At 44.0% G+C, this 24,553-nt stretch overlaps 1 protein-coding gene and 1 long non-coding RNA gene across 3 annotated transcripts in view; one reads left to right on the forward strand and one right to left on the reverse strand.

The window, feature by feature from the left end:
* Positions 1-24,553, reverse strand: part of LOC146042643 (uncharacterized) — a 447,704-nt gene that overhangs the window by 253,002 nt on the left and 170,149 nt on the right. The window lies entirely within an intron of this gene.
* ZMYND12 (zinc finger MYND-type containing 12) overlaps positions 1-24,553 on the forward strand; it is a 333,883-nt gene that overhangs the window by 82,295 nt on the left and 227,035 nt on the right. For both annotated transcript variants that reach the window (XM_083162731.1, XM_083162730.1), the window contains exon 4: positions 23,111-23,280. In XM_083162731.1, coding sequence (XP_083018857.1) covers positions 23,111-23,280 — 170 coding nt within the window. The remainder of the gene's footprint in view (positions 1-23,110; positions 23,281-24,553) is intronic.

Consider the following 24,553-nt stretch of genomic DNA (forward strand, 5'->3'; position numbering starts at 1 on the left):
TTGATGAGAAAAGTATAAACTTTCTCGATATCACGGTTTATATAGAGGGAGGAAAAGCCTACAGACTCAGGCACCTACATTCCATCTTCTAGTTGCCACCATAGCCAATGGCTCCATTCCATACCAAAGGGCCAATTCCAACGCCTGAGGCGAAACTGTTCTGACGACAAAATTTTTTTAGAACAATCTATGGAAATGAAAACAAAATTTATGGCCTGTGGCTACGATGATAAAAAATTAGATGGTGAGATAGAACCACTGAAAAAGAAAGAAGCCATAATGCATAGACATCATAATAAAAAAGTAAATCAGAGAGAAACCTTTGCATTAGCATTTATATCAACATACACTGATGAGCACAAAAAAATAGAAAAGATTTTCAAAAAGCATTGGAAGGTGCTATTATGTGATCCGGTTTTGAAAAATATCATACCAGATACACCAAAACATATCTATCGCAGAGCACCTAATATCCGATCTAACCTAGTGAGAAGTAATTATGTTAGAAAACCCCCCATGTCAAGGATCACCTCAAAGGGTTTCTTCCGCTGTGGAAGTTGTACCGGGTGTAAAAACACTAAGAGTGATGGTACCAATAAAATCACTAACTACGAAATAAATGGTTTTAAGATCGATATAAAGGACTTTATCACATGCAATGTGAAAAATGTAGTGTACACTATTAAATGCAGCTGTAATAAACACTATATTGGCAGAACCACGAGGGCACTCAAGATCAGACTAGGAGAGCATATTAGAAACATAAAAAAAGGCCTGGAGTGTCATGCTCTATCGGCACATTTCAAAAAGGTGCATAATTGCTCTCCGGCTGAAATAGTATTCTTCTGTGGTCTAAAGGTAGTCAATAAGAACATCAGACATAATGATAATACCTCTGCTTTGGCAAAGTCTGAGATGAATCTTATTTATAACTGCAAAACACTACTGCCCAGCGGTCTAAATAGCGATTTTGAGCTGAAGTGGTTTTTGTGAGGACCACTTCAGCTCATAGGCTATCATCATGCATTTTTTCCGCTTTTGTGTATATTGAACTTCTTAATGTAAAATGCTAATAGTTTCATTCAGAAACTGTATGATGCATTTGCTCATTATTGTTTTTCTCTGTTTTTCTCTGTTATTTTAGATGGACGCGTCGCCATGACAACAAACATAAAAGCACGCAACCATCCGTATCTTACGCGATGCGGTTCAAACTCCGGAAGCTGTGGCATTTCCAAATACGTCTGACCCCTCCCGGCCTCCGTAGTTTGTGGTCCAGCGACCGGAAGCCGGAGGGACAGCGCCACAGTCTCTCTTTGCTGAGATGAGTCCTCCCCAGGATATCCGGTTGACACTCTTGCGGTCCAAATCCCCGGAAGTCCGCGTACGTGCCCCAGCACGGCTTCCGGAGTCTGCGGTCCAACACTGACGACCCAGAAGTAACAGACACCGGCACCACGATCTACACTTTCTACTTCATGGGGTGATGATCGCCTACTTTCTATCATAGCATTATCCAGGTTGGACTTATTACCTCTCCTAGTCCCCTCCGATCACATCCCTAACTACAGAAATAAGGTGGATTAATACCCGATCCCGGAAGTTGCACTGATGTTGTCATGGCGACCGTTCTCATTATATCTCCATCGGAGTTACAAATATGGAGTTAATGTATATTTTTAAACTATGGACTATACACCTATGGAATATGTATATTGTTGTAAATGTTTTGTCAATTTTCCTAGATTTTGGAATGTAATTAGATGTAACAGGAAACACATTATGAAATTTCACTTCCTGTGTTATCTGATAGGCTGCTCCCGGTATAAAAGATGGGCTCTCACCCTCCACAGACATGTCTTGAAAAAAGTGCTCTTAGACACCAAAACGCGTCGACTAGTTCTGTGGAGAGTGAGTAGCCATCACCTTCTTCATCCATTTCCGGACAATTTTGGACTTGCTGTATGTATTTTTTAACTTTTTAACATTTTTTATTTTTTTTGTATTTTTTTGGGACTACTGTGGACATCTTGCTGCTATATTTGGGACTTGTACCTGATCCTTCCATTGTTGGGATGGAGGATTTTTTATACATTTTTTCTTATGTACAATAAAGAACTTTTTAAAAAGAAAAAAAGCTCCTTTTGGCTAAGAATACTTTGGGGAACTCCATCCTGAGCAAAAGAAACCGCTATAGGTGGTAAAACACTTACTTCATTGTAAGTTTTGGTACGCATATCTCCAATTCATTGAACAAATCTGGGGTATATATGTGATTAATACATATGAACACTATAAGCGGTGAAATCCTCCCTCTCTAAAGAAACCTTTCTGGGAATCTCTCCACACATCACAGTGTGAGTCACGGTACGACACCAGTACCTCTATCTATCCTGAAAGCACAAATACACCCTTTACCTACCCTCTTTATATAGAGGCAATAAGATAATAGATAAATTTCATTCACTAATATCCTATTATTTTCATTCACTCATGTACACTCCAATTGAGAAAAATTGGTCCCGACGGTTATATCGGAACCATATCCCAAGTCAAGTACACGCTACGGGTGGATACTTACCATACAGTCACGTAAGTGCGGTACGCACTTTCATGTTTTTCCTTTGGATAATATAAGTCACATCTTACAAAGATACCTTTATATAAGTATTTTGCTCTTCTTTTGGGTGAGTAAGGTACGATCATCACCATTTCCTATCTGCACGGGGTGTTTAGAGAAACTTTTGGTCAACGCACTAACCTTGATTCTTTACTCCCACATTTTCCACACAACCCACTGAGTGGAAAAATTCCCGGTTTAAGAAAATAAGGAAAAAAGAAGAAAATAAGAAAAAAAGAAGAAAGAAGGAGAGATAAAGACAAGAAACCGCTACGTGCCTATACACAAACCTACTTACCGTGAGTGGGGTACGCCCATCTATCCATCTCCTCCTTGTGATCCATCTTTGATATTAGATTAGTCAGTATCATTACTGATATCTTCTTTCTTTATCTTTTGAGAAATTCCCTTGAGAACTGTGAAGACTTCTGAAGATCTTTAGACTCACCGTTTTCAAGTATTGCGCCAGAGACTTGGAAATTCCCAACATTGAAATTTATTGTCTGTTGTACTAATAGGTTCTTTCTCCTTTAACAGGTCGCTTCTTTCAATGGCTTCTATTTGCACAATTTTAAGACCGGTATGCCCTGACCATCTCTCTCTCTTTTTTTTATGTCCATGAAGTGGTTTTTAATTTTGTTTTTATCATAATGTAATATATGTTAAGGAATGGGACCTACAACACTGTGGTATCTAGTGTATATGAAATGGTGCCGTGCTTGTTTAGATCTGTGCGTATGTGGAACGCACAGATCTATCAATGGTGGAACGCACGGCCATTGTGACCGCGCCGGAAGGCGGAACTAAACAAAGTCTGTGCGTATATGGAACGCACAGATCTATCAATGGTGGAACGCACGGCCATCTTTATTACGCTGAAAGGCGGAACTAAACAAACCAGTGTCCCAGCATAGCCACCGTATGTAAGGAAGTAAGGCTAGACACTAAGATACGCTGCTGAAGAAGGACCTGGCGGTCCGAAATGCATTTGGCGTGTCTTGCCTTTTAATTTTCACCGCTCCGACGGCATTCTCTGACTGGATCCACGGCTCTGACCCCTTTCAGTATCCGGAAACTGTTTGGGATTGACTGAACCTTTGGACTGTTCCTGCATCACAGTGTGCCCTGAGCGTTTTCGTTATATGCCTTTTTAACCTGCTCAATTGTAAGTGCAAACTCATATTAAAAGCTGTATGTTTTAAACGTTATGCACTATTCTGCTACTTTTGTCTCCTCCTTTATGTTGATCTACATCGTGAGAGCATAATCATTGGAGGACCCAATCTCAGGAATCCATACAGGGGACTTTTTGGTGACATTACCCCATTATTTGTGACTTTCACATAAGGATTCGTTTATTGGGAACACCTTAAGCGCTAATATAACAGTTTTTTCACCCTTCCATTTGTATTCTATGTTTAGGTGTTGTTGAATGACACCTTAAAAACTGTTAAACAGCTGCTTTTGGATTTTCTGTTGTGCGCACTGAATCACTTAGTACACCTCTCTGTTGATTATCTCTTTCATTCAATATCTTTGTGATAAGTGCAGCAGACATGTTCTCATTCAGAGACATTAGAAATCAATTGGTTAAGAACACTTTCTCATCACAGGATGTTAATATTAATATAAGTGATGAGAATCTGGGATCTGTGTTCTTTAAACTGGAATCAGTAATGTTGATGGAAAATAAGCTCTGGTGGGAGGTAGTCACCCTTGAACACTACCTGGCCTCAAAAATCATCCCCAAGGGTTTAAAAATTTCAAAACCCCCTTCCTTCAACTCTACGGATACATAATTTATTAATGAGTGGAACACTATCTCAGATACCTGTTCTTACTCCCTCATCGATCTCATCATTAAGGAACGTACCAAAACATTAAAACTCCTTAATGAGGAGATTGTGAATTTACAAGAGTCAGTTAAACCTTTTAAAGAGATTGAGGATTTTGGTATGTATGAAGAGTCCCTTTTAGAAAAAATAGGGAAGAATACTAGTGAATTAAGAGAAAGAAAAGGAAAAAAAATTCTCAGGGATAGTAATCCAAGTAAAGATATGGAACCCATCAGACCATCCGCTACAGAGTCTAATAGAATTCCCATAGCTAACAAAACTTTTACTCCCTATAAAAAAGCGCCAATATGGCGAAAAAGACAATACAATACAATACAAAATTTGAGGAAAGAATGCAACTACCTGTATGGGAAAAAAATCCCAATCATTCCAAACAACAATATATTAATAAACGTAATTACAAATCCAATAAGAATTGGTACAAAAATAGACCCACTAATAATTACGAACAATGGTAAACACCAAGGCGAACCTACCGCCAAAGAAATGAATTTAGAGACAATTTTAACATTGAGGATACTGTCATGAACCCCGGTTCTCGCACCGCTCGCATGCGCCCCTTACCGGCACGCTGGGGTAGTGTCCTCCGTAGATCAGCTGTCGGCACAGTTGGCAATCCCTGGCGTGATGTCTTTTGCTTCCAAGTCGCCCCTGCGTCACTGAGCTCCAGGTGTATTCCCTGATAAAGCTGCGGGTCACATGATCCAGGTAAACTACAACTTACTTCCTGGTCTGTGTGCTGCTGCTGCTGCGGCTGATCCCATCACCTGCGTCTGATTCCCTAATCACCTGGAGGGATAAAAGCCTAGCTCACAGTCTCCTCCTTGTCTTGAACAACTCGTCAGTTTACCTGTGAGTTCTCCTGTCAAGACTCCCCACTTGCTCCAGAGATCCGGTTACCCGAGTCCGCTGTCACCTGTGTTACTCTCAGCGTCCTGGTTATTCCACTCCTGCCAGAAGTCTCCACGTGTTCCATCTGCCGTGTGATCCTGTCTTCTCGTGCAGTCCAGGTTATCTGCTCAGCGTCCGGATATCAGTGGGTTCCGTCCCCATCTCCCCTCGGCTCTCAGGCCGCTCCAGCGATCCCCAGTGATCTCCAGCATCGGCTCCCTAGCCGCCCCAGCGATCCCCAGTGATCTCCAGCATCGGCTCCCTAGCCGCTCCAGTGATCCCCAGCGTCTCCAGCATCTCCCTGTGCTACCCTCGTGTCATCCCCGGCTTCCAGGCCGCATCTCACATTCCTCAAGTACCCTCCGTGTTGCTGTATAGCATTCAGTGCCATCGATCACCATCGATGGTTTAAGTACCCCTCTAAAGACTCTTGTTGTCCAAAACTCTGCCAAAGTCACAGGGGAACCTGGGCAGCGGGCCACGACCTGGTCGGCAGTTGCAGCGAAGTCCATATCCCCTTGCGGGGGTCCCTGGTGAATACCACTGTCGGCTTAGACCCCATGCCTCTGATTTAGGTCTCAGCCAATCCTCTGTGTCCCCGGCAGATCATCTCCCTCCAGCCTCCGTGCATGAGCTCCAGCTACCTCAAGCCTCCTCGCTTCCAGTTTCCTGCGCCCTCCACTGGCGCACCCAGGTCAGTGCCGGGAATAGACAGTCCAGGCCGTGACAGATTGTTCAAGACCGATGGACTCGGCACGCGACCATAGTGTGGGGCCAGCGGCTCTCCAAGATGTCACCTCACGTATGGAAACGCAAGAAGCGACGCAGCAGCAGGTGATTACATACCTCCAGGATGTGTCCACTCGTCTGGATTCCCTCCAGCAGTCTCTCCGGCCACCTCCGCCACCGGTATCTAATCAGCCTGCCACTCATGCCCCAGCATATATTCCTCGTCTTCAGCTGCCTACTCCTAATAAATATGATGGCAATCCCAAAGGTTGTAGAGGCTTTCTAAACCAATGTGACATCCAATTTGAACTTCTGCCGCAGAACTTTCCGACTGCCAGGACCAAGATAGCATATATTGTCTCCTTGCTGACTGGTTCTGCCCTAGATTGGATATCACCCCTCTGGGAAAGATCTGATCCAATTCTCACCGATTATGACAGATTCGTCTCTACCTTCCGACGGATATTCGATGAGCCAGGAAGGCCTGCATCAGCCTCTACAGAAATTCTCCGCCTTAAACAGGGCTCTCGTTCCATGGGCCAATTCGTGGTTCAATTTCAGACTCTTGCCTCCGAGCTCAAATGGAACAACAGCCGCCTTCTGGTTGGGCGTCTCAGAACGCATCAAAGATGAACTAGCCACCTGAGATTTCCCTGAGCAGCTTGAAGAATTAATTTCCTTGTGTGTCAAAATAGACCTGCGCCTAAGAGAGTGAGGTTTAGAAAGATTAAAGAAAGTAGTTCCCCGAGTTCCGCCTCCGCCTCAGCACCGTCCTGCGACAACCGCTACAGAAGAACCTATGCAAATAGGTAGATCCAGGTTATCTACAGAGGAACGGTCCAGGAGGCAAAAAGAAAAATTATGTATTTACTGTGCCGCCCCCGGCCACTTCATTGGGTCCTGTCCCGAGCGTCCGGGAAACGCCAAGCCCTAACCTGCAGTGGGGGAATCAGGTTAGGTTGTTTCAGTAAAACTCCTCCCACCACTGACTTGATTCTACCTGTTGCCCTTGTGTCCCCTGTGGGTACCCTGCAAGTCTCAGCCCTGGCAGACTCCGGGGCTGTAGGGAACTTTATCTCAGCCGAGCTGGTAAAAAAGTGCAAGATTCTGATTCTGCCTCTTTCCCAGCCTCACTACTTAACAGCGGTGGATGGAAGTAGGATTCCCGGAAGTGATATTGTGCATCGGACAGTTCCTGTCTCATTTCACGTAGGGGTACTTCATCAAGAATGTATGGATTTCCTGGTCATTCCTAAATCCTCCTATGACCTTGTGTTAGGGTTGCCGTGGCTACAACTCCACAACCCCCGTATCGATTGGAGATCTCTCCAAATTGTGGAATGGAGCTAATATTGCCAGAAACATTGCTTGACTGAAGTAACTCCGGTTCGATCTTCTGTAGTTAAAAGCCTTCCGGGCCTTCCCTCAGTGTATCATGAATTCAGCGATTTTTTTCAGTGAACAAGCCGCTGATGTGCTACCTCCACACCGCCGATGGGATTGTCCCATCGATCTCCTCCCTGGGAAGTCCCCTCCTAAGGGGCGTACCTATCCACTGTCAATCCCTGAGACCAAAGCGATGTCTGAGTATATTCAAGAAAATCTCCAGAAAGGTTTTATCCGGCCATCTACCTCACCTGCTGGTGCAGGATTCTTTTTTGTGAAAAAAAAGATGGAGGGTTACGCCCATGCATAGATTATAGAGGTCTCAATGAGATAACCATCAAGAACAGTTATCCTCTTCCCTTGATCACTGAGTTATTTGATCGTATCAAAGGTGCAAATATTTTTACCAAGCTTGACCTCAGAGGGGCGTACAACCTAATCAGAATTCGCAAAGGCGACGAATGGAAGACTGCCTTCAACACTAGAGATGGGCATTACGAGTATCTAGTGATGCCCTTCGGTCTCAGTAATGCACCTGCCGTCTTTCAAGAATTCGTCAATGAAATTTTCAGAGATGTCTTATATAAATATCTTGTTGTGTACCTCGACGATATTTTGATTTTTTTCTTCAGATCTCCAGTCTCATCGTTCTCAAGTCAAAGAAGTGCTATCCCGTTTACGTGCTAATAAACTGTACGGTAAACTCTCTAAGTGCACGTTCGAAGTTCCCCAGATACCCTTCCTAGGGTATATCGTGTCTGGCTCAGAGTTGCGAATGGATCCCGCAAAACTTGAAGCCATCAATAGTTGGTCCCAACCAACCACTCTCAAAGGAGTCCAGCATTTTATTGGCTTTGCTAACTATTACAGAAAATTTGTCAAAGGATTCTCTACCCTCATCTCTCCCATCACAGCTCTCATCCAAAAAGGTGCCAACCCAGCTGTCTGGTCCGAAGAAGCCTTGTCCGCATTCCACCTGCTAAAGCAAGCCTTCATATCTGCCCCCATCCTCCGGCAGCCAGATACAGACAAACCCTTCCTCTTGGAAGTCGATGCCTCGAATGTGGGTGTTGGAGCTGTGCTCTCTCAAGTTACAGACGATGGCAAACCGCATCCCTGTGGGTTTTTCTCTCGGAAATTCCTCCCTGCCGAGAAAAACTACTCCATTGGCGATCAAGAGTTGTTGGCAATTAAACTTGCACTGGAAGAATGGCGATATCTGTTAGAAGGGGCCAAGTTTCCCGTGTCCATCTTCACAGATCACAAGAACTTACTGTACGTCCAGACAGCCCAGTGCCTAAATTCCCGTCAAGCTCGTTGGTCCTTATTCTTTTCACGATTCAGCTTTAAAATTTTCTACCGTCCTGGGTCCCAGAATGCAAAAGCTGATGCACTGTCCCGTTCTATGGAAGGTGACACAGTGCTGCAAGAACAGCGTCCCATCATCAGTCCTACGGCTTCTGCCGCCACCCATGTGTCACCTGTGCCACCTCGAGGAAAGATGCTGGTTCTACCAGAGCTCCAGCCCAAAATCTTATCCTGGGCTCATGCCTCGCCCTTCTCCGGTCACCCAGGCGTTCACAAAACCCTGGAGATTCTTCGCCGGTCATATTGGTGGCCTCAAATGAAAAAGGATGTCCAGGATTTCGTGGCCTCATGTCCTACTTGTGCCCAGCATAAAGTCCATCGTCAATCCCCAGCCGGTGCTCTCCTTCCGTTGCCCACTCCCATGCGTCCCTGGACGCACATTTCCATGGACTTTATTTCCGAGCTCCCAAAGTCTCAAGAATGTAATACCATCTGGGTGGTGGTAGACCGATTCTCCAAAATGGCACATTTCATCCCGTTGACTGGTCTGCCCTCTGCTCCCAAGCTCGCTCAGATCTTCATCCAACATATCTTTCGGATTCATGGACTCCCTGCAGATATTGTCTCCGATCGTGGAGTGCAATTTGTAGCCCGCTTTTGGAGAGCTCTCTGTTCTGCCCTGAAGGTTAAATTGAACTTTTCCACAGCATACCACACGCAGTCTAATGGGCAAACAGAGAGGGTTACCAAGATATGGAAGCATTCCTCCGCCTGTATGTCTCCTCGTCACAAGATAACTGGGTCAGTCTGCTGCATCGGCAGAATTTGCCCACAATTTCAGATACCACACAGCTACTGGCTACTCTCCTTTCTACGTAGTGTACGGTCAACACCCTCGACCACCGAACTTTGAGCCTTTACCAGCCTTGGAAGTGCCTGCCGCATCTTCCACACTCAAGCATTTCTCACAAGTTTGGAAAAATGTGCATGTTTCTCTCAAGAAAGCCTCAAAAAGATATAAGTTCTTTGCTGACCGTAAAAGGAGGGCAGTTCCTCAGTTAAAACTTGGTGACAAGGTACAGTATGGCTCTCCACTCGAAATCTTCGCTTACGAGTCCCGTCCATGAAGTTCGCCCCACGATTCATCGGGCCATTCCCTGTGATCCAAAGGATCAATCCTGTAGCTTATAAGCTGAAGCTACCACCATACCTGAAGATCCCAAATTCCTTCCACATATCCTTATTGCGACCTCTTGTTCTCAACCGGTTCCAAAGTGCTACTCCTGAGCTCCCCAGAGTTTATACCCATCGAGGGGTTGAATTCGAGGTCGATAAGGTGGTGGATTCTCGCAGAAGATATGGAAGCATCCAATATCTCATCGATTGGAAAGGCTATGGCCCGGAAGAAAGAAGCTGGATCAATGCTGCAGATGTGCATGCTCCCCGTTTGATTACAGCTTTTCATAAAGACAATCCGAGTAAGCCCAAAGGGTGTTCAGTGCCCACCCTAAAAGGGGGGGGGTACTGTCATGAACCCCGGTTCTCGCACCGCTCGCATGCGCCCCTTACCGGCAAGCTGGGGTAGTGTCCTCCGTAGAACAGCTGCCGGCACAGTCGGCAATCCCTGGCGTGATGTCTTTTGCTTCCAAGTCGCCCCTGCGTCACTGTGAGCTCCAGGTGTATTCCCTGATCAAGCTGCGGGTCACATGATCCAGGTAAACTCTAACTTACTTCCTGGTCTGTGTGCTGCTGCTGGGGCTGATCCCATCACCTGCGTCTGATTCCCTAATCACCTGGAGGGATAAAAGCCTAGCTCACAGTCTCCTCCTTGTCTTGAACAACTCGTCAGTTTACCTGTGAGTTCTCCTGTCAAGACTCCCCACTTGCTCCAGAGATCCGGTTACCCGAGTCTGCTGTCACCTGTGTTACTCTCAGCGTCCTGGTTATTCCACTCCTGCCAGAAGTCTCCACGTGTTCCATCTGCCGTGTGATCCTGTCTTCTCGTGCAGTCCAGGTTATCTGCTCAGCGTCCGGATATCAGTGGGTTCCGTCCCCGTCTCCCCTCGGCTCTCAGGCCGTTCCAGCGATCCCCAGTGATCTCCAGTATCGGCTCCCTAGCCGCCCCAGCGATCCCCAGTGATCTCAAGTATCGGCTCCCTAGCCGCTCCAGTGATCCCCAGTGTCTCCAGCGTCTCCCTGTGCTACCCTCGTGTCATCCCCGGCTTCCAGGCCGCATCTCACATTCCTCAAGTACCCTCCGTGTTGCTGTATAGCATTCAGTGCCATCGATCACCATCGATGGTTTAAGTACCCCTCTAAAGACTCTTGTTGTCCAAAACTCTGCCAAAGTCACAGGGGAACCTGGGCAGAGGGCCGCGACCTGGTCGGCAGTTGCAGCGAAGTCCATATCCCCTTGCGGGGGTCCCTGGTGAATACCACTGTCGGCTTAGACCCCGCGCCTCTGCTTTAGGTCTCAGCCAATCCTCTGTGTCCCCGGCAGATCATCTCCCTCCAGCCTCCGTGCATGAGCTCCAGCTACCTCAAGCCTCCTCGCTTCCAGTTCCCTGCGCCCTCCACTGGCGCACCCAGGTCAGTGCCGGGAACACAGACAGTCCAGGCCGTGACAGATACTAATCGTTACTCAGCCCTTGACAGGTATAATGAACATACAAGTGGGGAAACCACCCCTTTTTTAGAGAGGGACCGACAGAACCAGTGGAGAAGGTAGTAATTACCAACATTTCTAAAAAAATTAATAAAGTTGGGAAAAGGGGAAAGAGGGGAGGAGTTAAAAATACCAAAAAGAATAAAAAAAACAAAAAACACTCCTATAACAAGAATTAGCGAAAGCTCACATGAAGGAAACATCTTCAACCTATCTGGTCGAGACCTAACAGAATTAGAGATTAAAATCCTTCAAAAAGGATTGAAATTTGCCCCTACATGCAAACCTAACAGTTTTGATCTATTTCTTGATATTCAGAAATTTATTCGCAAGCTGACTATCAAGCGTTTCTTTGAAACAAGAGATAATATGGATGCTGCAACTTCATCAAATGCTTTGACACCTTTTAAACCTTCGTCCACATTTTACCCAACGCACTGCAGGGGTAGTTTTTTAGATTGTTTTAATAAAGTGGTTACTGATGAAATTGATAAAATCCTGACCAAAGGTGACTCTAAGTATGGTAAAAAATGTAATTTAACTAAGGAGTTCCAAGCTTTAGAAATTCTGAAAGAGGACAAATCGGTAATAATCAAACCTGCCGATAAGAGAGGTGGTGTAGTTGTCATGAAAAAAGAACTCTACTTGGAAGAAATCAATAGACAACTTACCAAAGATAACACCTATAAAAAATTAAAAAGTGACCCCACCATGCGTATAAGTAAGACCCTATTAGACCTTACTACTGAAGCCCTCACTACGAATGTTATTTCTAAGAAAGAATTTGAATTTCTAAATATAAAAGAACCTTCGATTCCATCCCTTTATATACTCCCTAAGGTTCACAAAGATGCCAGCAATCCCCCAGGGAGGCCTATCATATCAGGCTGCAATAGTTTAACAAGCAACCTCTCTGCCTATGTGGATTATTTTTTACAACCACTTGTATCCCAAACAAAAGCATATTTAAAGGATACCGGCAATCTACTCCGAAATTCCATCCCTTTATATACTCCCTAAGGTTCACAAAGATGCCAGCAATCCCCCAGGGAGGCCTATCATATCAGGCTGCAATAGTTTAACAAGCAACCTCTCTGCCTATGTGGATTATTTTTTACAACCACTTGTATCCCAAACAAAAGCATATTTAAAGGATACCGGCAATCTACTCCGAAATTTAACTAAGTATGAGTGGCAGGAAGGGGACATACTATGCAGTGCCGATGTTAGTACATTGTATACCATTATTAAGAAAGATCAAGGCATGCAAGCTGTCTCCTTCTTTTTAAATGTCCTCACTAAACACGGATTTGAAAAACTTTATTTTAAAGAGTATTGATTTTATTCTATCAAACAATTATTTTTATCATGATGGAAGTTTTTACCTGCAGTGCGTTGGGACTGCCATGGGCACCAGGTTCGCCCCGAGTTATGCAAACCTGTTCATGTCCTATTGGGAATACCATAGGATATGGAGGGGCGACATCCTGGGGGCGGGCCTGGTGCTCTGGCAGCGTTTTATTGATGACATTCTGTTTGTATGGAGAGATGGTCAAGAGAGCCTTTTAAATTTTTGTAATGATCTCAATCTTAATGAGTTTTCTATCAATTTGACTTTTAACACTAGTCCTGTTGAAATATGGTTCTTAGACCTGACCATATACATTGAAAATGGAAAGGTCAACACAAAAACATTTAGGAAACCCACAGACTCTAATGGGTACATTGAGATATCCAGCCAGCATCACAACAACTGGCTTAAGGGAAAACCGTATGGCCAATTTACAAGAATTAAGAGAAATTGCTCCAACCCAGAGGTATGCCATCGACAAATAGAAGAAGTATCTGAAAGATTGACAGCTAAAGGTTACCCTTCTGAAAACCTTAATATAGCGAAAACCAAGATTGAAGCCATTGAAAGAAGCGACCTGTTAAAGGAGAAAGAACCTATTAATACAACAGACAATTAATTTCAATGGGCTTTCATCTCTCAATTTAATCGATTTCATTCAAAAATAGAAACTGTCTTTAGAAATAATTGGCACCTCATCAGACAGGATCCTGTTTTAGGAAGGATAATTCCAGATAGACCGATATTTATTTACAGAAGAGCCCTATGTCTTAGAAACCATCTAGTTAAAAGTACCATCGATGTTGCTCCGAGACAAAGTGTCAGGACAAAAGGTTTTCATCGATGTGGGGAGTGTCTCATGTGTAAATCTGTAAAAAGCACACAACGGAAAATGATCGACTTTGAAGTTAAAAATAAAAAATATAAGATCAATGAATTTATAACATGCCATTCGAAAAATATCATATATTTATTAGAATGTTCATGTCACCTGTTCTACGTTGGCCGAACCAGTCGCCCCTTAAAGGTGAGACTAGCAGAACACGTATATAATATACGAAAAGGCCTAACTACGCATACATTGTCTGATCATTTTATAAAAGTCCATCAATCAAATGAATGCAAATTAATGAATTTTTGGGGAATTCAACTTATCACCCCTAAGTGGCGCACTAGGGACTTAGACAAAAGATTGGCGCAGACAGTAATGAAATGGATTCACCGTTTAAAAACTCTCGTTCCCGAGGGGTTAAACGGTGAGTTCGAACTAAAACATTTTCTGTCCTAATCGTACCTGCTGCTGCCAACACTATGATTGCTGCTATATACTATTTGCTGCTAATATTTATCCCTACTGCTGCTATTTATTTATTTATTCATTTATATTTGCTGCTATTATAGATTGCCTCTATTTGCACAATTTTAAGACAGGTATGCCCTGACCATCTCTCTCTCTTTTTTTATGTCCATGAAGTGGTTTTTAATTTTGTTTTTATCATAATGTAATATATGTTAAGGAATGGGACCTACAACACTGTGGTATCTAGTGTATATGAAATGGTGCCGTGCTTGTTTAGATCTGTGCGTATATGGAACGCACAGATCAATTAATGGTGGAACGCACGGCCATTGTGACCGCGCCGGAAGGCGGAACTAAACAAAGTCTGTGCGTATATATGGAACGCACAGATCTATCAATGGTGGAACGCACGGCCATCTTTATTACGCCGAAAGGCGGAACTAAACAAACCAGTGTCCCAGCATAGCCACCGTATATAAGGAAGTAAGGCTAGACACTAAGACACGCTGCTGAAGAAGGACCTGGTGGTCCAAAATGCATTTGGCGTGTCTTGCCTTTTAATTATCACCGCTCCGACGGCATTCTCTGACGGGATCCACGGCTCTGACCTCTTTCAGTATCCGGAAACTATTTGGGATTGACTGAACCTTTGGACTGTTCCTGCATCACAGTGTGCCTTGAGCATTTCGTTATGCCTTTTTAACCTGCTCAATTGTAAGTGCAAACTCATATTAAAATCTGTATGTTTTAAACGTTATGCACTATTCTGCTACTTTTGTCTCCTCCTTTATGTTGATCTACATCGTGAGAGCATAATCATTGGAGGACCCAATCTCAGGAATCCATACAGGGGACTTTTTGGTGACATTACCCCATTATTTGTGACTTTCACATAAGGATTCGTTTATTGGGAACACCTTAAGCGCTTATATAACAGTTTTTTCACCCTTCCATTTGTATTCTATGTTTAGGTGTTGTTGAATGACACCTTAAAAACTGTTAAACAGCTGCTTTTGGATTTTCTGTTGTGCGCACTGAATCACTTAGTACACCTCTCTGTTGATTATGCAATATGGCCATTGTTTAATCGCCACTCCCGGTGGAGTTACAACATCATGTTGGATGATATGTGTCTTTCCCGGAATAGCTGAAAACCCATCTTGGTAGTGCTTCACCAAGTTCCCAACTTCTGTCTAGAAGTAAGCGTGACTTCAATGAGTACCTAGCGTTCTGGAACCTTTTTAGCTACCAAAGAGGGCTGACTGTCCGTTTCCTACCACATTTTTAACAGGTTTACATGGTAGATTTGTACCTCCCTCCTTCTACCCTCCTTTCAGACCCTGTAATTGACCGGTCGCACCACCTCTGTGATCTTAAAAGGGCCTTATCATTGTGCATTCATCTTGCTTTCTGTGTTGGGTACCAGTTTCCTGGGTTAGGAGGACCAGTTGTCTGAATAACATCATACCTTTCTTTCAGTGGAGTCATCACACAGTATCAGTGAATAAGGAGGTCTGGAGGTCTCCGCCGCTATCACCTTTAATGGTGGCCTTGAACGGTTAGGGGTAGGTAGACACATGGGCAATCCTCAACATCGCCATGGATGTGCAACACCCTGACAGGAGCCAGGACCTTGTTAACATGGGCTAACGGGGAGTAGGACAAGATACCTATGCACTATTACCTACCAAAAGTTATTTAGAGTTGATAAGAGATAATTATGAAAAATCCACAATATTAAGGTTAGTGTGCCTTGGCACTGATAGATAGTGTGGAGGTTCTCCCCTGAGATCCTAAGATCAGGTAAACAAAAATGAGGGAGAAAAGTAATCTCTTTGATTGGGGGCACGCTTATTTAAAACTTAATGTTTAATTGTTAATTCTAAAAGGTATGTTTTATTTAGATTAGACATGACACAATACATACATTACACACGCGTTTCGAAGCTCTAGGCTTGACAAAGAAGCCTAGAGCTTCGAAACGCGTTGGATGACAGAGACTAAGCCGCAGACTTGCTGAGCAGCAGCTGTTGTCTATACGCATCCTTCGACCATAACACAATGTTTCCCCCTTTTGTCTGGGGGTTTGATTAGCACATCATACCATTGACTAACTTCTTGGATGGTCTCCCTCTCTTCCTGAGTCAGATTATCTTGTTTGATCAATTTTTGTTTTGTCTTATGATGCAGGGTATCCATCTCTTGTGATATTAGTTCATAGAATACTTTGATTTCTGGACATGTAGTCATCATGGGCATGAAAGTGCTTTTCCTTTATAAGATGCCTCTACTGGTCTTCTGTGATGGATTTGGGCTCTGATTCTCCATTTCCAGCTCTTCAAGGATTGCTAGAGCTATTTGATCTTCTTCTGTGAGGAAGTTGCTGGTTTCAGAGATAGTTGGGAGTCCTTTCCGCCTCGTCGTTTGTATTTAGGGGATACTGTATCTGTGATCTTTTTTTATTGAAGTGTTTTTTCAGTAATATTATTATTTTATTAACCGTTTCTTATATAGCGCAGCATATTCCGTTGCGCTTTACAAAGGGGACAGTGATACAACAAAACTGGGTATTTACAGACAGTCAAAATGTAGGAGGGCCCTTCTCGCAAGCTTACAATCTATAATAGTTTGCGGCAAAAGAGTTGTAGGTCCTTTTCACATATGAATCTGTTTAACGTGGCGGTTGGAGAGAAAGATAGTCCTTTGGGTACTTGTGTATTATCACGGCGCCCACGATTTCCATCGCAGGGCATTGTACAATGAAAAATTGCATGCGATGCGACGCGATTTCACCCGATTTTTAATTGTACAGGCACCCAGATGCCTTCTTACCATGTTAAATGTCCCCCCCGCCCGATTTTTAATTGTATATGGGTAATTAGTATGTTAAATGCCCCCACATTGTTAATGGCCCCCCACAATGAACGCCAACCCGAAGCGTGACGAGCGCAGCTAGCCCGCGAGGGGCGGCAGTACGCGTCCTCCGACCTTTTCATACCCCCACTATCCATGTCGGTGTGGAGTTGATTTTATAAAGTGTGGCGAGTGCAGCGAGCCACCGAGCCCGAAGCAAGGGGACGCGTATACCTGTGAAGTTATGCGCGTCGCCACGCTTCGGGCTCGGTGGCTCGCCACACTTTATAAAGTCAACTCCACGCCGACGTGGATAGTGGGGGTATGAAAAGGTCGGAGGACGCGTACCGCCGCCCCTCGCGGGCTCGCTGCGCTCGCCACGCTTCGGGTTGGCGTTCATAGTGGGGGCCGTTAACAATGTGGGGGCATTTAACATACTTATTACCCATCAGGGTGGGAATACAATTAAAAATCGGTTCTGGGGTGGCCATTTAACATGGGAATCAATGGGAAATCGCGTTGCATCGCATTCCATTATAATGGCATGCAATGCGACGCAACGTTAAAATTGTATACTCAGCCTGGGAGAAGGCTAAAATCAGGTCCATCGCATGCCATCGCATACCTTAATTAGTGGTATGCGATGCGATGGGCGCCGTGATAATACACAAGTACCGTCCTTTGCTTAGAACTTCTATTTGTTGAGGAGAGAGTGATCTAGAAGATAAATTGATGACCCGTAGGTTTGTATCTTCCATTGAATATTCTTCTGAAATCTCAGAGATTGACGCTGTGGAGTGTCCCATTTCCTGGCTTCTCTCTCTTCTTCCGTCCCCTCAGTATCCTCCTCTTCTTGAGGCACGATAGCGATTCTTTGTGTCCAAACCTTCTTCTAAAAATGTAAGGGAGGAATGAGGTGTGATGGAGTGGGGATTCAGATTCGGTTGATCTTCTGTATCTGATTGTTCAGTTTCAGAAGAACTATAACCACTTTGGTATCTTCGGGCTGTCTGTCTCTTGGGATTTGTCCACTTGAAGATCCTACCGCTCACAAAATCCCTTTTGTCACGTAGGAATTTGTTCTTCTTCCTTTCTATTAAGGTCTGTTCATAAGCTGGTAGGTCTTCTTTTGTTTTTTTCAAATGTCTTTTGAAAAGTGTTGTCTTTTTCCCACTCTTCAAGTTTGTTGCCCAGATTTTCTATCTCTTTTTCACAGTCATGTAAGATGAGCATGTGATATTTATTCAGGATGTTCATTAATTCCTGTGAGCATTTCAAAAGACAGTTCTCCCACAACTCAGTATGTGTTGCAATGTTACCATGGGGTAACTGGGAGTGGGACAAGAAACCTATGCACTATTACCTACCAAAAGATATTTAGAGTTGATCAGAGATAATTATGAGAAATCCACCATATTAAGTTTAGTGTGCCTTGGCACCGATAGATAGTGTGGAGGTGCTCCCCTGAGAGTAAGATCAGGTAAATAAAAAGGAGGGAGAAAAGTACTCTCTTTGTTTGGGGGCACGCTTATTTAAAACTTAACGTTTAATTGTTAATTATAAAAGGTATGTTTTATTTAGATTAGACATGACACACAGAACATATACACACAATAAAAATTCTATATTATGGGTGAGCCCTTTCTGTCGATTGCAGATTTTTCTGGTTTAAATAATGCCAGGTTTTTAATCAGGGTTCACTGGTAAATAGAACTGCCAATCTGACAGTAAATTTATCAAAATTGTATAGAGACACCTCTATGCGGTTGGTGGACCACAAACTTATCAAGTGTATGGTCAATGTCTAAATTGAAATGATATATATTCATACGACATTGATAAGAACAGAGAGTGCCCGTGGTATCTGGGGGGAATTTTCAGCAATATAGGTGATTATATCAATTTATTGATGTCATTCTAGTGCCACCTGGTGGTCATGGGATACACTGCTCAATCATGAAAGATATATAAGAAATAAAGAAAAAGACAGAATACTGTAGATGAGAATGTGTCAGTATATCCCTGCAATGTGATTGTTGCACGGTAACTGCTGCTGATTGTCGTTTGTGGATGGGCTCAACCAATCCCCACAATTGAGCCGGTTGATCCGTGTGACAGTAGCAGATATGGATATGAAAGAAGTGGGTTGCTTCTTTTCACGTTAAAGTAGGGATTGGCAATTGCCCGTGCAGGGAAATATCACTTCAATCATGAATGAGTGTGCCCAGAAAGTGATGATAGAAGAAATTTTTAAATTGGTTGCACTCCTCAACATGCTGCTTTCTCCCATATACTAACATTGGTGAGAGCTGCTCAATCAAACTAGTAATGCCCCCCAGGTGCTGCAAGGGAGGGGGATTTAACCCCCAGCACACCAAAGGGCATTAGTAATAAGATTTGAATAACCAACATAATAGAAGGCAATTCAGAGATCTTAGTTACATATATTTTGCAAAAGATATGATAAGCTTCCGGGCCTCGTTAAGGCTTCTCTGATACCGGAAGTCCTACACTGCATGATAACAACACCCAATCTGGGCCATATAATTGTCTCAATTATCCCATATACTGCCAGAATTGATGGGTGATGAGGGATCGGTTTAGTCTTAAGTGTACCTGAAAAGAAATCTATATTGATAGACAGAGTTGTTGTTGTTGTAACCTTGTAGTGAGCAGGAGAGACACTGGGTGAGATTTAATAGGATGAGAGATTCAGAAAGTGAAAGATTTGGTAAGAAATATCCAGTTTTTTTTAAAGCAGCAATCATTTACACTGAAAAACCAGTGTGATTTTGCCATGTAAATGATTGCCGCTTTAAAAAAACTGGAGATTTCTTACCAAATCTCTCACTTTCTGAATCTCTCATCCTATTAAATCTCACCCAGTGTGTCAATCTATGGATAATTGTATTATGTCACTAAAATATCTGGGGTTCACTTTTGTTTAAGCACCAAGGGCAGTATTCAATATCCCTAATCCTTTTTAGGATTCGCTGCACATTCGCCGTGTTCCGGAGGGCTGGAGCCCTCGCTGACACAGTATTCAATGAGGCAGGGGCTCGCTCGCTGCCCCTGACCGCGAATGTGAACCGTCCGCAGGGAGCCTGAGGACGGCGGCAGGCAGGGAGATGGAAGTCTCCCTGCCTGCCCCAGAACGTATGTGGGGGGGAGGTGGGCTCCCCGGGAGCCAGGCAGCACAGGCTGCCCCCCCCCCCCCCCGGGAGAGCCAGCAGGGGACCGGGTATTCATTGCACCCGATCGTGCATATGTATTGATCAGTGCAATGAATATATGAATATCTAATGAGCGGCTCTCGGCTCCCGGACCCCTGCTGGCTGCTATGTGTAAAAAAAATATATATTTTTTTTAATTAAATATGTATATTCATGTGCTATAAGCACATGAATAAAAATAGCATGCCCCTTCTCACAGTAAAATTCCTGATTTTTTTTTTTTTTACACCAAATGTATACAAATAAAACAACAACTTTATTTTAAAAGTTCACTTTCCACTTCACCATGAAAAGATGACGATTTGCTACACAGCGACACACGGCGAAAATCACTTAGAAAGACGGCGAGAAGTGCACGTTGAATAGGGTGATTCACTTTCTGACCCAAAAAATCACCTTCCAACACGAAAATAGCACAAATTTGCCATGAAACAGGGCGAATTATCCGCATTGAATACTTCCCCAAGTCTTTTTCTTTATAACATCATAGATAAACAGTGCGATTATTAGCAAGTGTATGTACAGTAGATTCCCCTAAGTGGGGGTTCTTACCTAGGGTGACCAACTCATCCCTTTAATCCGGGACACACATTAATTACACAGGTTCTGTGGGTGGCTTTCACCTGGTTTTAAACTGCCACAGAACCTGTGTAATTAATATGTGTCCCTGATTAAAGGGATGAGTTGGTCACCCTAGTCTTACCACCACCCAGATTGGCAGGTGCGGCTGTTGTATCATTTTTAGATAGCAAGTGTTTAAGATGAAATTCCCTCTGGGGCCTCAGTAGCCAGGTAGTCTGGCTTGTAGGTAAGTAGGTGGACAAATGGCCATTTGCGGTGGTCCCGCTTCCTTAGTGTCCTAATTCTGTCTGGCCTGTTGCCAGTAATATTGTATAGGTTAGCCAATAAGAAAGATGGGTGTGTGCATTGATCTAACCAATAAACATGATGGGCGTATATAATAGGGTCATGTCACCCAGGCAACCCGGCTAAACAATTGCTATAAGCTGGTATCTTTGGTCACATGTGTGAAACGTGATAGTGTAGGGAGGTCCGGAGTAGAGGTGACACTCTGTGTTGGTGGCATAGGCTCGGCCGCGCATGCACGCCGGTTGTCATGGTTATCCGGCGGCGTCATTACTGATGCACATGTGCGCCGGTTATCATGGTAATCGAGCGTTAGGGAAAGGCAGCGTCAGTGCGAGTGCGCATGCGCGCTGACTGCCTAGGTAATAAGGGATTGGGGAATGGCGCCATATTGGAGGTACGCCTTTATGCCTGGTTGCCAAAGCAATGTGGCAACGCTGAATAACAAGTAAGTGGTATACCTATGTAGTGGCAGTGTGACTACACTGAATAGTGTATTATTGATATCTTTTGGGTGAATCTATATGTCTCTGGCGACGGGCTCAGTATATGTGAGAGGTCCTGACTTTGTGATTTGTGTGTAGTGTCTTAGTAAAGTGATATATTAGTGTGATGGGTGAAGCCCAATTGTGCAATAATTGTTTGAGGAGATTATAGAGTAATAAATTGTAATAAAGATAATAATGCATAAATAAAAAGATGAATTAAGAAATATTAAATGTTAGATAAAAATTATAAATAATAAAATATTAAAAATATAAAATAATCCTGTCCTTGTGTTTCCCTCCTATATCCCTATAGATTGTAAATTTGCAGCAGTGCCCTCTAACCTCCAAGTCTGTCTGTTGTTACTCAGTTTGTTTTATCACCCTCTACTATTGTAAAGCGCAACAGAATCTGCAGCACTATTTAAGAAACTGTAAATCAAGAATAATAAATATAAAATATATGCTTATATGACTGTATCTCTATTTTATTAAGAGGGAAGGAGGAAAAAAAAGGGGGGGGGGTTATATTTTAAGGATTATGTGGAATTGTCTGATGATAGAGTGATAATTTAAAGTGTAAGTGAGATAATGTGTTCTTAATATAAGGGGGGGGGGGGGAAATGTTTTGATAAAGTGGGGAAAGAAAATTGTGAAAAAAGATTATTGGAGAGACCCCTGTCATAGGAGCCAGGACCTTATCAGCTCCTGGAGGAACCACGTTGAGCTCACTGCCAGTATCCACCAGTGCCCAGATCTCTCGGCCTTCCAATTGTACCAGCACCTGGAACAGGATGGACTATGCTTGTGATACCCCCGCAGCCCCCATGTTGCCCAATGGCCAAGCCGTTTTTCCTGCACAGCGATCCACTGCTGCACCGAGCGGTCTAACACTCACATAGCCTTATCCAGAGAGACCATCTCCACAATCCTCACTATAGAGTTTTTATCCGGCTGCAACCAGGCCCTTCCCAGCCGGACTAGTTTGGTCAGCTGAATCCTGGGAGGCTCTGAGCCCTCCAGCCACCAGTAATGGAATTCCTGGGCTTTGCTGAGCTCTGTCAAGTATAGCCTTTTTAAAAGTCAGGATAGGAGCATTCCTCAGTCATATACACATACGCTCGCTGTGCCTCCCCTGTTAATCAGGGAGCCATCTTGTCAGACCATTCCTCTGCAGAACATCAGATGAATACTTTGTTTTTTTTTGAACAGCAGATCACAGCATCTCAGGTCAATCCATATGCAATCATTATTACAGACAATCTCAGCATCACAGACTTTTGCAAAGGCTACAATAACCCACACACCCCTGGTCTATTGCTTGGGTAGCTATTCCACCATCAAGAGCAAGGTGACTCTGCCCTGTAAACCCTTATATCAGGACATCCCGGGTGCTGCTGATTACACACCTGGGATTCTGCTACTGCTTCCAAAACCTGGTCTGCAAATACGTTTATTCATTAATGGCATTAACTCTATCATAATATTCATTTTTTTTTTTTAATTCATATTTATTCAAATTGTATCTATTGAGCATTTTTTCTTTAATTTTCTATTTTTTACTAGGTCTTGGGAATCTAACACAGGCAGAAGAGTATCTAGCCCATGCTTCTTGGACTGTGCTGAAAACTCCAGAGTGCAGCAATATCATCCAGTCCAAACTGCACCATAACCTGGGGTTGCTCTACTCTGCCAAAGGACAATTTGAAGATTCACTTTACCATCTGTCTAATGAAGTAAGTTACTACAGACGTGTCCTCCCTCATCATTGATCCTAGTTGTAAGTGTGCTTCTTAATGCTGATCATCTTTTCATGCATTTTCACACTATACACTTTGCTGATTAAAATGATATATGGCATGTGTATATTCTGTGTGCGATTTACTATAGTATGCATACGATCTGCATACTAAATTCTATGTGCTAGAGAAGCTGGGCTAAATTTACTAAGATGGGAGTTCTGTTAGGGGGAGTGGCTTGGCGTAGGATGGAGTAGGTGGTGTGCTCAGGTAGCTCCCGCTCTTATCCTGCTTAATTATCCGTATGCCGCAACACTGAAAACCCTTCCCCGAATATTACCCTCTGGCTCCCGGGGACTGGTGCTTCGGAGGGGCTCGGAGGAGTGGAGAACGAGGTTGCTGGGTGTCTGTGGAAGTTGCGGGTCCCCTGCCGGTGCTGGACCGCTGAGCCTGCTGCAGCCGGAAAACATGCTGACTGCACCGCGGCGCTGTCTACTGACGTCATAGATCCTGCCTCGCCGGCCGGGTCCACTAATCTCCCGTGACAGAGGGAGAGTCCTGGTTGCCGTTCGTGCCTGTCCGACCATGCAGTAGAGCGTGCAGGAGGCGGCTGAGTCTCGGCCGAGCAGCAACAGAACTACCAGAGGGAGCAGAGAGAGAGGGAAGCCAGCTGGAAATAAAAAAAGAAGTAGAACCCGCAATGATAGGACCAGAGAGACCAGGGAAAAAAGTCTGGCCGTGTAAGAGGGGAGAAGGAAAATATTCCAGAACCTCGCAGTCAAATACACCAACACAGCAGGACACGTCAGCATTATCTCCCCCTCCGCCGACTAACGCTGGAGATCCTAATGAGGCGGGCACCGCACAATCAACGCATCATATACACCAGGCGATTGCTAAATCCGAGACAAAGGTCACTGACAATGGCCATGTTCAGGGCGATGTGTCACTCATTCAACACAACATGCAAAAAATTGCGCGATAGAGTGAGTAAAGCTGAACAAAGGGTCGGTAACCTCGAAGACGCTACAGCCCCATTAAAAAACACAATAGCAGAATTATCCTCTCAAATGACTGTGGTCAAATCTAAGCTATCAGATATCGAGGGGCGCTTAAGGAGAAATAACATCAGACTTGTGGGTATCCCCGAGTGAGCGGAAGGCTCGCAACCGGAAAAATTCCTCGAGGAGTGGCTGCTGAGATCTTTTCGCAGAGAGGAATTTTCTGCCCAGTTTGCAGTCGAGAGGGCACATCGGCTACCTTCTCGGGC

The sequence above is a fragment of the Crinia signifera genome, chromosome 19, assembly GCF_055691185.1.
Source record: "Crinia signifera chromosome 19, ASM5569118v1, whole genome shotgun sequence".
Lineage (NCBI taxonomy): Eukaryota > Metazoa > Chordata > Amphibia > Anura > Myobatrachidae > Crinia > Crinia signifera.